The following is a 12,812-nucleotide window of genomic DNA, read 5'->3' as shown; positions in this document are numbered from 1 at the left end:
TCTCATTATAACTCAGAATTAAACTTCATATAGTTAATTTTCCCGTCAATCTGCTGTACTAGTGACCCAAACTGCATCGCAGGACTCAATGCCTCAATCAAATGTCAGCTTCTTTTTGCTGCATGATTATGAGACCATGCTACTTGCATTGTCAGAGAAGCCTTGGCCATTTTGGCATTAAATTTCCAAGCTTCATAGGAATGTTACTTAAAGGCCATTTAGGCAAATTTATTTGAATATTCACACTTGAAAAAGGTATCTTTCTTGCCAGAACACATTCCGTATGGAACTGCACAAAAAAGAAATGGAACTGACATTTTCACGAGCAGTGCACCCCTAATCGAAGAAGACTGACACACCATCTCTGCACAAGAATAATGTAAAAGGGCTCAGAAGATTCTTTCCATATTATATCAAGTGGAATTCTCACTGCACAATTATGAACACAGTTTTCACGACTGATAATCAGTTAGAATATAGTCTGCAATTAAAACTAATATATTTTACAAACACTTCCAACATAAAAAGAATTATACAAATGAACACAATGAAGTACAATGGAGGTGAGGTGCAGCTATGTACAAAGTACTACAATAAAGAAATAGGCTGAGGTGGATGAAGATAAAAAAAAACAACAAAATGTACAGGGAGGAACCATGAGCAGCAGATGACTGACCTGAAAGGAACTGAGCTATCCTAGGTGCTTTGCAGCAGCAATCCATTGTTTCTCGTCAAAAACTAGGTGCAAAAAAAAAAGCTTTAATGAAAAGGCAAGATATGCTAACAGCTTCACACTTCCATCATCAACAGGCAGGCAGCTGACTGCTGTAACACCGGAGTAAGATTTGCAGTTGACGGTACAAGTTAACCGAGTAAAACTGACTGGGCCTCTATAAATATATCTCTGTACAATAAAATGATCAGCAAGAAGCGCAGCCGCTCAACACGCTGAAGAGGCGACAGCAGGGGCAACCATGAGCCGCTGGCACTGGTGCAGTGCTCGCCTGTGCCCTAGAGCACCCAGGATGCTTGCAGCTTCTGCAAGCATGCCGTCCTTTTGATCCCTGCTAGTCAAGGAACCAAGGTGCTTGCAGGCCAGTAACAAAGCATCCGCCTCTTCCTTTCTTGGCTCATTCTCTGTGCTCCCTAGAAGAAAAAAAGCACAGTCAGTTGAACCAGAAGTGCTATATTACTGAATGCAATAAGTGCCTCCAACAGATTGGCTTAAGGATGAGCATTTGTGCAACACTGACAGCTCGGCCATGTACCCCGAAAGGCTTGCGAGAAAGGTCACAGTTCAACAGTTCTCAGGAAAGAATTCTCAACAGTTGTAAGCAGTTCAAGCACTTTGAGGATAAAATGCAGCAAAAGGTAATACAGTCGAACCCGGATATATCGAACTCGAAGGGGATCGCGAAATAGTTCGATATATCAATAATTCGATATACAAAAATCGGCTTGTGACGGCACTTCCGATGCCAAAAAACGATACCGCATTTGTCGCATAAGCAACCCACTCGCATAATGAACCCACCCTGCACTTTTGCACGGAGAATTTGAAAAAAAAAAAAAAAAAGCGTTAAGGCCAGCTTGCTCACATGCAAGCGACTGAGCGATCTCAGGGACGAGTGGCAGCGACAGAGCGAAAAATTTCAAACTCCCTCTCGCTGCACGAGTCACCACGGCAGCTCTAAACAAAGTTTCTGTGTTGCCGCGGCAGAGCGTTTTTCGCTTGCATGTCGATGACACGCGTTACTTCGTTTCGGTCATCTCATCCACAGCTAATTTCTTGGCAGCATGCCAAGATGCTGCGCAGCGATAACGTCGGGGTGCGTTTATCTTTTGATAGCTCTTGCGGTGGCGGGAAGCGAACTTGGCAGAGTGCTCGTGATGGCTTGATTGCACGTAAAAGCATGGTTCGATTTATCACGCTGCACTTGGGGCAGGCGTCATGATCGCAGCAGCTGACCATGTGCTTTCGTTGATTCATACATGCAAGGATAACTCCCGCAAAAAGAAAGAAAAAAAAAAACCTGTCGCTTCTTAACGTCCGAACAGCACAACGATAAGAGAGGATGACTCGCAAAAACAAAAAAACAAAGAGAGAGCTGCCGCTTTTTAATGTCCGCAGGCACCATAGCCACCTCAGCCGCCGCGCGCAGAGGGTTGGAAACACACGCTGGAGAAAGCGCCGACGCCTGTCTGAAAACTGGCTGAGCTGGCTTGGCGCATGCGTAGCGCGTGCTGAAGGAGAGAGATAGCTTGGCAAAAGGATGGGCACACCCACGCACATGGCTTGCAAACGTCATGTTTGCAAGCCATGTACAAAGCGCCCAGAAAACGATAACTGCAGATGCGCGCACCTTTGGGGAATGGGCGCGGTGCTGCCCAGACCAGCCGTCGCCCTCTCATTCCTTCCGCACGTGGCTTGAAAACGGCACGCGGCAAACGGCCCAGGGTTATGCGATCGTCTTTGGGAAGGCACACTTCCCAGTGTGTGGTGCGGAGTTCAATATATCGAATGACCGGTGAAATTAAGTTCGATATATGACGCGGCTTTCCTATACCTTTACATGGGATTTTCAAGGGGATATTCCGTGAGTTCGATATAACCAAAATTCGATATATCCGGGTTCGATATAACCGGGTTCGACTGTAAAACCTTCATGCAGACAGCTGCAGTGCACTGCTGCAGCTCTGTCTGATACATTTCAATCATGTGAAAAAAAAAAAAATAATGGAAATCTTTCCGGTGCATGCAAGGCTTAAAACCTCACTTCAATATGGAAGTTGAGCAAAATGCAAAAAACGAGCAAGTCAGTTAACAGTTGCCCGGGGAGAGTTTAGAGGGCACTTTTACACATGGTGCACACACCCACCTTTGGCACAGACGACGGATGGATAATGTGAAAGACGCCTCCTCAAGCAACGATCCAATCCCAGCTGGGTCTTCACTGGATTTGCGCCAGCCACTACACGCTGTGTTGCTTCATACAGGTGTAACTGCAGGGACATGAAAGATTTTCAGCATTTTACCATTATTTTTATGGAAGCAGCAAGTGTTCTCAAACAAGAAAATAATTATTGGTTGGTGGTGTAGAATGAGTCTACCAGTGAAATAAGGTAATGGGAAGAGCATAACTTCTCATACCTGCCCAAGGAAGCTAACTAGCTGACTTGCCACAACTTCTTAATTTTCCAACTAGCAAGGTGCAGAAAATGTAAATCACTTCTCAAAACAGTCTGCTAGTATGACATTACACACAGTTACACTTCTTTGTTAGAGTAAATGCTATACTTGGTAGACAACTTTTTTTTATTTATGAATAGATCTGAACCAAATTTTCCCATTTTGCGCATCTTGATATGCTGATTCCAAAAGTGCAATTATAAAAACAATTTAGAATGTTTAATGAGTGTAATAAGGTATAAATGGATGTTCTAGGTAAATTTGAACTAGAGTTGGAGCTCATCAAAGTTTCTAGAGAAAAGTGCCATTTTTGCATCTCGAACACGTGATCCATTTCAAAAAATTTCTGAAACAAATATTGCATTAAAAATGGGCATATTGCATACTGCATGCATTTATCTTTCAGAAAAAAAAGTTATGTTGATAGCTGAAATATAACAGATGTTATCTTCCTTCCAAAATTGCGAATGCATAAAAATTACTGTACAGTAAAAGCTCGTTAATTCAAATTCCACGGGGCCGCCAGGCCAGTTCGAATTAACCAAAATTCGAACTAATGAAAGTGAGCAAAAATGAAGGCGTTTGATGCCCGTAGGGCACGAAAAACATTTATTTAGCAAAAAAGTCTGTTATCATCTTCTGCTTCTTCTCTCTGAGGGCTACCGTACTCACTCGGTCTTCTAGCATGCGAATGCGATGCAGGGAGTCTTCTTCCCCCTCTGATTATGTCTGTCTCTAAAGCGGTGAAACCATCCTTCGGAGGCGACAAAATCTTCCACATTCAAGCGCAGGGCGAAATCGGCCGCCTTCGCCATGATAATTGGGCCGCTCAGTGGAATGTCAGCGCTTCTCATTTCTTTCACCCACGTGATCACAGCGGTCTCAATTTCCGGATACTTGGCTAACCGAAGCCTTTTTCTGTTGCTGGCGAAATCTTCGGCTTCATAGGCATCCTCGATGGCCTTCCTATTTCGGACGTACGTCGACAACGTGCCTGGTGGAATCCCGTGCTTTTTCGCGATTTCCACTTTGCTGGCCTTCCGTTCATCCACCTCGCGTAAAATAGCCACTTTCTCCTTCACCGTCTTGGCACAGTATTTCCCACGCGAACACATCTCGCGGACACAAGCTCACAACAAGCGGCGTGCAAAACGAGGGCTCACGAAATGCAACACGAAACCGTGGTCGATAACACTAAAACGTCGTTCCTCGAAGGAGTCGCAGCAGGAAAGACTGTTTAGTACTTGTTCCAGCACCCTAGCGGCGCCCCGATGGTTGTGCCATCTATCGTTCTGCCGTGAAAGCTTCCAAAGCTTCCAGTTCAAATTATGGGTGGCGGCGCCAATTTTTGAGTGAATTAACGAGCTGTTACGCGCATAGACTTCTATGCACTGCGGACCGGACCACGATGACTATTTCGAATTATCCAAAATTTCGAATTAACGAGTTGTGAATTAACGAGCTTTCACTGTATTGAGAAATGAAGTAAAAACATGTCAAATTATCTTTACTGGGAAAAACCCCCACAAATCTCAAGAAATGCACTAGGGGCATAATCAAATCAACATTATTCAGCATTTTTTATCCTGATGAACAGAAAAGAAATGCTACGGTAGGAAAAAAAAGCTACAAATGTAGTAGCTTGATGAGGCTCCTACCCTAATTTGTATGCATCCAGTCTTAACGCTTCTTCTTGGCCAGCTTAAGCCAGATGACTTTAGACCTCGATTTGAAGGTCCGTGATCGTGCAATTGCTGCTATAATGGTTATAATAAGCGAAATAAATGTAAGTTTGAAGCCAAAAATGTGCCGTATCCCTCCTTAACCTTCTCGGAGCCAATCCCTATTTTGAGCCATAACACTGCAGCCACGAATTCGTTAGTTTTCCTGTTCAAAACACCAATAGGATGTGATTTACAGGCATGTACAGTCAAGGACAAAAGTTTACGGGACGCGAGTTCAGGGGAAAATATTTATTTCTGCTCGGTCGCGTAAATATGGAGAATGAAATTACTTGGTCACGAGGGGACATGCGCGCCCCATTCAGAGAAAAAAAAAATGCACATGCAAACTAGCGAGGCAACGAAGAAATAAATGTTTTTCCACAAATACGCATCCCGAAAACTTTTGTCCCTGACTGTACACAATTCTGTCCAAAGTGTCACAATGGCTAAAAACAAGCGCAACATAGAGCAATGGTCTGTTTCTCATTTCCACTGAAGTGCAAAAGTACAAATATGCTTGGAGAAATATTTCACCAGAATGAACTGCACCTGAGACCAGCGATGGCTAACAGACAGTTGAGCGCACGGTCATTTCACAGTCTCTGTTCCAGCTCTCAGGACTAAGTCAGGAACATGCGACTCACCTTCATCTGCAGATCCGGTGAGTTCTGGGCCAATCGACGGAACAGGGCCAGGTCCCGATGGAAGCCATCCGTATGAGGTCCCGAAGCAGGAGCCTTGCCGTTACGCTCCCACAGCTCAGACCGGGTTTGCAGCAACCACTCACAGCTTGTGGTCAGCAACACCTGCCATGATAAAAAGAAAAGTATAAACTGGGTCAACAAGGCTCATTAGCTCCTCAAAAGAAATACACTTGTCCCAATTAAAAGGAAAGCTAATTACAGGGCAGCACCCAGTTAGACAAAGGCTATCACAGTAAAACAAACTTAAAAACAATGCTGCTTAGAACAATACACAGAGTTCAACAATGTACAACTGCAGCACAGTCGGCTTTGCCGTCTGTTCTATAGTAAATTCAACTGCAGAAACATCAATGTCATAGACCATTACCGGTTATAACAATTAAATCAGGTCATTGAGAGCTAACAAGAGAAGCAAAAACGAGCAATACAACTGCACCAGCCAAACCATGCACCATGCTTTTTGCAACACAAAAGTGCGCAAGCACAACACCAATCGACAGATCAAGAAGAATATGAAAACAGCACACAACTGTGCACACGAAGACCCAGGCGCTCCAAATATGGTCACGTCATGGCGACATGAGAGGAGAGGAAAAAATAGAAACGCCTGCACCAAGACAGAGGAAGTGGTAGGATCTCGATGGAACATCAACACTTCGCATAATTTTTTTTTGTTTCCCATTCAGCACGAAGGTTAGCCGTGAAAGCATGAACGCTGCCACATCCTCCACATTACAAACTTGGCTACGTACCCAGCTTAACAGGTTGCACGTGTCCTGAGAACGGGTAAGCTGTTGTATCACTGCACTGGCCGTGTACCTTTTTCTTCCCTACCATCACCACTTAAGCCCAAAGTCCCACAAGCTCGCTCATCAGTGTTACACAATTTTATCTACAGCTGTTGTCCGACCTAATGAACGCCTTCAAACTGAAATGCTGCACGTGGCTGGACCGTCCCACCCACTAATGCGCATACGAAAATGTAAAGAGTGTTTCCCGGCTACCACTCTTCTGGCACTTTTATCATCTCGTGAATGGGGTATCATCTTTTGCACAGCCCACATCAGCTATACCAATGTGCTAAGACCAGTAACATTTCCTAGAAAAAATACTTGAAAGATAACATATAGAGATGTATTAAAAGTGGGGCTGACCCATGCCCTGAAATCCAGTTCACAATGATTTTCTTGCATCATTCCAGCTCTGGTTCAGTTCCAAGGTGACAAAAACTAAAATATGGGTTCAGTTCCAGTTCAATTCACTTAGGGTAAATTGGATGCTGAGACTGACATAAACACCAAAATAAACTTTAACTGATTTTTCACAGGCTAGAAACATACTACACACGTCACCATTGACCAAGAAAAAAAAATTGAAAACAGTGCTGCAAAATAAGCACTAAAATATGTCTGCCGGATTTTCAAAAAATAACTGAGAAGTCCAGCCCTTAATTACAGTCACCATAACAAACCATTTAAAAGGTCAAAAGAATGAGCAACATCTATTTATTAATGACCACTGTCGCCTTAACTTAGTAATGAGCCAGAACAGAAGGACCCGAGAATACAATATGAATCGAGGAACTGCAATTATCTATAAAAAATACCAGAGTCATTGCAGCCTCCTCACGTGCGGCAACGTGATAGCATTTTTGCCTGGGCATGCAGTGGTGCCAGCGCTGTTACTATGGCAACACCTAGCATGTCCAGATATATGTCTGAGCATCAAGTGGTGCCACGTACATTAAGTTGTTATGATGTCAGCCAGTGTAACCATGACTACGGTTATGACTAATCATGACGAAATAATCAGTCATGGCTGCTCAGTGATAGTCGCAGTCAGCCATATCACAAACACAGTTGGTCACCGTCATGGTGTCTTTGTTATGGCTAGGTAGTGATAGCCATAATAAGCCTATGACTGACAATAACACCAATCACTGATAATTAACCATAATTAAGATTTGATTAGTCAGTTATCCAGTCAGTCATGGTTGGTCATAGTTCAGTTTGTCAGTCATAAAGTCTATGATCATGACTGTGAGTGACTAACCATGACTAATCAAATGCAATCATAATTAATGATCAACAATTGATTTCATTACTATCAATCTATAGATGACCGACAGCTGCAAATGACGTTTTCTGGTCACACTTTCTGGTTACAGAGCATGAGGCAATAAATGCTATAGCAAGTATAAGTACTAAATGTTCAGCCAGCAGAGCAATCTGGGTGTAAAACCTACTCTTGCTCTGGTTATATAAATGGACCTCAGGCATGCAGTGTTGACCCACGGGCAATGGCTGGAGGCAAGCTCTGGACGCCCTATTTTCAGTGACACGTTGATAATGATCCTATCAAGGATGTATGCTACGCTACTCACACAAAGACGCCCAGCAACAACAATATCACAAGTTTCATTCGTGAACCAGCACAACTTTAATCTAAAAGCAAATAGAGAATGCTTTGCTATTCCCTCTAAATTGGTCTTTGTAATACTTTGACATGCAACATGAGAGGCAGTTTAACACTCTCTGGACACCGATACGAGGTCTGAAAAACCGCAAGTTGAAGTGACAACAGAACAAAGAAAGAAGCGGGCTAAGCAAAAGAAGAACATGAAGGTCACTGCCAATGAGAAAAAATGACGCTCACCAGCATGACCGCACTGCATACAACCATTACCATGTAGCTCAACAGGAACACAAAGTAGACACCATTAGCAACCTAACGTCGAACCCATATGAGAAATGTCACAAAAGGGCTTCCCCCCTTATACGAACAAGCAAATGGCAAAATCGCAAAATCTTGTCGGCAATAAACAGTGCTGTGAGATATCAAGAAACCTGGCGGTGTGGAATGATGACACGGCACTGGCATTGCAATTGCACTGCAGAAGCACTGCACTGTTTGCACTGGGCATGCAATGCAACTACAATGCACTGCAAAAGCAGGCACTCTTCACTTCGAATGTCTTCCCTGTCCGGTGAGCTGGCAGAGCGCAGGCCCACCTCCAAATGCCACAGCAGCAGGCTTTACAGTCAGGACGGTGCACACAGTCACTCTAGGCACTGGCAAAAAATGTGAACATGAAATCCTACATAAAGCATTTTGCGGGAAACAAAAAAATGCAGTAAGAAAGATAGCAGCTATAGGGTTACAAACAGGGTACAGATTATAGATGCGTTTGGGGTTCCCTGAAGTAAACGAATAAAGTATGGTAACCCATTCTACACAGTGGTGAATGATGCACAAATGTGAAAGGAAAAAGCCCTTGCCTGTGAAGTAGCGCTGGCCAGGTGTCTGGGATGACTAGCACAATCCCACAAGCGTGTGCTGGCCCGGTTGCAAGCATTGAGGGTGTCACGCGCAGAGGGCTGCTGTGCGGCCAGGAGCCCCTTGCGCGCCATCATGGCAGAGGCCACAGCCCGGGGCAGCGGATCCCTGCAGGATGAACGCAACCACGGCTACACTCTGCCACCCAGCAGGCAATGAGCGACAAGCTCTGGCAAAAGCTGCACATCACGTGCCCCTTTCGCCAGATGACAGAACTAGAAGTAAGAGTTATACTGGCCAACAACCACTCCCTCCCACCTTCTGCTGCCAATAAGTACAGGCCTACCCCACATCCGCTTTGCTCGCAGCCCAATAGATTGTCAAGGGCCCAGACCATGCTCAGACCCTGGCAATGTGGAAAGTGTTTTCTCTGGCCACAAGGAGAGCAAAAACTTTCTGCTTCGACAAACCATGCCAACACTGTGCCCATGACAGCGGCTTAAAGTAGCAACTCATTACTAGAGATGATTGTTGACTTCTTTATGCTTCTGCAAACAGTCAGGGCCAGTTGCATTACACTGGGCAGTAATAACAACAACAAAGAAAATTTCAACAACAGCATTACACAAATTGATATATACCATACTACTTATGCCATATATATAGGTATACCACATCGCCATGATATGTGCCCTAATGCTGATATATACCTCATTTGCTCGAGTGTAATACGAGAGTCTATCTTGTGGGCAAAAGAGCATCTGAAAACAATGCCAGCTACTTTTGAGAACACAAAACAGGAGGAAAAAAAAGCACATTAACATAACACGCAGTATACAAATAGTTGGGCAGAACTTCCTTAAAAAAAGTACTTTAAAAAGAAAGGCTTTTCTCTATCAAGGCTGCACTTTGTAGGAAGGAGAGGGTGACCTATTTTTAATACATTACGAGCATTTGGTGCTGCTGTGATTGTGAGAAGGTTTCATGAATCTCTTGGGTTCCCAACACAGCTTACAATGATGTCTAAATAAAGACATCAACCACATTTTGCAACCACTTTTTGCAACCACATTATTCAAACCAACAGGAAAATATGATCACACTAGTTGTACGAAAATGCATTGTCTTGATAGGGCAGCAGCCGGAAACAAAAACAGAAACAAAAAAATTACTCATGCCGAAAAGTGCATTAAGCGGGATTGTATCGATGAACTTTTACGGTATTGCCAGCACGGCAGAAGGTAGTGCACTGCTGCAAAATGCCTTGTACTAGTGTGGGCACACACACCATATTCGGGTTTCTTCAGAAAAGCTTATATGTCTATTCATATTATCCTGCAATCCCTCTTTAGTTTGATGCCTGTATCTGGGAGCGGTATTTCATCATAGTGGAAGGAGTGACCTTGCACTTTAAACCAAAAAAATTTGGTAGAAACACTTAAGACTGCTTAGGTTTGACAGTGTGAGAGGATGAACATGAACCTCCTCACACTGCGCTCTACAGCGACAGTGCGGTTAGAACTCCCTTGCTGATGCAAGCACTCGCACGCTAGAATCTCTAAGAATGCACACGATTCTTCAAAACATCACACATGTCGGCCTGGTGTTGTGGCTGTAGCGGACGCGCCAGCGCACACGGAAGAAGCGCCACAGAGAATGTGGGAATGAGGCAATGCACCAGCGCGGGAAATTTGAGTCATTTGACTCTTCCCATCTACATGCTGCTCGTTCGTCAGATGCCAAAGACTCCACATGCCCTCGCAAGCAAGCTTCGAAGGGTAACATCTCTCCCTTCCACATGCATCCGCTCTCTTTGTACTACCACCGACAAACGACTGGGCGTTGGTACCATGAAAGTGGCAGCAGTCAAGGGCTATTTTGATCAATAAGGCTGGTAAAAACTTTTGCTATAAAAAATAACCACATCTGAGCATTTGAACTAGACTAAATAATGACATTTAAAATCTGCGATTTGATGCCAACATCCAATGCCCGAGTGAAAAATGCTTTCACCTTGCGTGCATCTATGACCAAGAAGGAAAATAGTTCCACTTCTACTAAACAGCTACAAAGAGTGGCGCTCACGTGTGGTCATGGATGTTTCGCAGGGCAGCTTCGGCCTGGGTGCACTCCTGGAGGGCTTGTTCTCCACGCGCCCAAAGCAACGCCACTCGGAGCAGCGCTGCCCACCAGATGGCCAGTTCATCACGCTCCAACGCGCCACCCATCACAGTGGATCCACCCTCACTGGCTCCTTCCAGCAGCTCCACCAAGTGCAAAGCATCAGGCCCACCTCGGCTGTACAAAAAAAAAAAAAAAAAGCACTTCTATGGTCCCACACACAACTGGAGCCACAAGTGCCATGCCAGCATTGGCCAACAGCAACAGCCCACGTGCACGAGGATAGCTGCCTGTCAGGCCAACAGCCATCTGTCGATTGAAGCCGATTGAAGTATAGCCGATCGATTGAAGTATAGCGTACACAAACACACACAGAGGAATAATGCACGCCAAATATATTGTGATGCGCACTGCGCATGTGCTATACGATAGCCGAGAACGAGCTATCGCAAACGATCAGTCAGCGTATGCGAAATTTTGAGTTTATTGTGCAGGGCTCTCATGCACGATGGGGAAATAGCGTTGACAAGTTGGTGGCGTCCGGGTCGCCCGATTCAGTGTGAATTTGTCTTTGTTAGCGTGTTTTTGGGCGCGCTGATGTCTATAAATGTTACACAGAGCTTTCGCTTTGCTTGTGTAACCTTCAGCACGAACAGTTAGTGATTTATACGTTCTGTTCTTTCATTTTACTCGGCAGCAGAGCAGTCCCTAAGCCTGACGATTGGCGCTGTTTTGTTGGCATGGCAACGCCATGAAGTGGATTGCCTTGGCTTGCACTACACGCTTGCATCCATGAACAGAAGTTGTGAGTGGTACGCACCATGATGACATCACAAAACTTGAAGCAAGATGAAATTAGTAGTTTGTAATGCGTTATCCTGGCTCAGTGTTCAACACAGGAACAAAATAACTGGCTAAAGTCCCGGCGCGACTTGGCTTGCTTTGGCTCCCGAGTGAAAAAAAAAAACACGTTCGTGTTTTCATACGGTCAATTAAAAGCGCCGAGGTGACACACGAATTAACGTCCCGTAATTTTCTGCCGTTTATCGTACGAAAGTCCATCAGTTCAGTTCATTTCAGTCGTTCAGTCGTGTCCGACTCTTCGTGACCCTATGGACCATATCAAGCCACGCTTTCCGGTCTCTCACTATCTTCCTAACATCACAAAACATCTGCAGCGCCTCGAGGATGCCATCTAACCACCGCGTTCGCTGCCTACTTCTTCTCCGGTGACCCTCAACCTTTCCCAACATCATATCTTTCTCCAGCGACTCCTCTCTTCTCATCAGATGACCAAAGTAGCCGAGCTTTAACTTTAGAATTTGACCCTCCAATGAGCAGTCAGGGTTTATGGTCCACAATATAGACTGATTTGATCTTCTGGCAGTCCAAGGAACTCTCAGGAGTCTCCGCCAGCACCATAATTCAAACGCGTCAATTCTTCGGCGGTCAGCCTTTTTCACAGTCCAACTCTCGCATTTATACATCACAACTGGAAAGACCATAGCACAAGTTATACGGATCTTGGTTGGCAGACTAATGTCTCTGCTCTTTACTATGCGGTCAAGGCTAGCCATGGCTCTCTTGCATGTATTTTCTACAAAATTTTATATTACGAATTATGGATAGTGCGAACTATTTTCCAATTTTTTAACTGTTCGTTATAACGAGATTTCACTGTACTTCGTCGCAGCGAAAATTTCGTTGAAGCGGCGTTCACTGTACCAGGATTCAAATGTAGCAAATATTACTTGAAAGTATTCAAAACTTCTAATGTTCGCGCACGCCCCTATTTTC

At 44.5% G+C, this 12,812-nt stretch overlaps 1 protein-coding gene across 2 annotated transcripts in view; it reads right to left on the bottom strand.

Annotated features, from left to right (window-relative positions):
* Window positions 1–201: 201 nt before the first annotated feature.
* The window catches only part of SREBP (Sterol regulatory element binding protein), a 29,900-nt gene continuing 17,289 nt past the window's right edge, over window positions 202–12,812 (bottom strand). For both annotated transcript variants that reach the window (XM_084601291.1, XM_084601292.1), the window contains exons 12-16: window positions 10,980–11,192; window positions 8,897–9,062; window positions 5,559–5,720; window positions 2,880–3,003; window positions 202–1,146 (exon numbers count right to left, since the gene is read on the bottom strand). In XM_084601291.1, coding sequence (XP_084457417.1) covers window positions 941–1,146; window positions 2,880–3,003; window positions 5,559–5,720; window positions 8,897–9,062; window positions 10,980–11,192 — 871 coding nt within the window. In that variant the 3' untranslated portion in view covers window positions 202–940. The remainder of the gene's footprint in view (window positions 1,147–2,879; window positions 3,004–5,558; window positions 5,721–8,896; window positions 9,063–10,979; window positions 11,193–12,812) is intronic.

This window comes from Amblyomma maculatum, chromosome 4 (assembly GCF_055883805.1).
Source record: "Amblyomma maculatum isolate TAMU_Amacu chromosome 4, ASM5588380v1, whole genome shotgun sequence".
Classification (NCBI taxonomy): domain Eukaryota; kingdom Metazoa; phylum Arthropoda; class Arachnida; order Ixodida; family Ixodidae; genus Amblyomma; species Amblyomma maculatum.
Note: the sequence above shows the minus strand (reverse complement) of the source record. Positions and strands in the feature narration are given on the sequence as shown.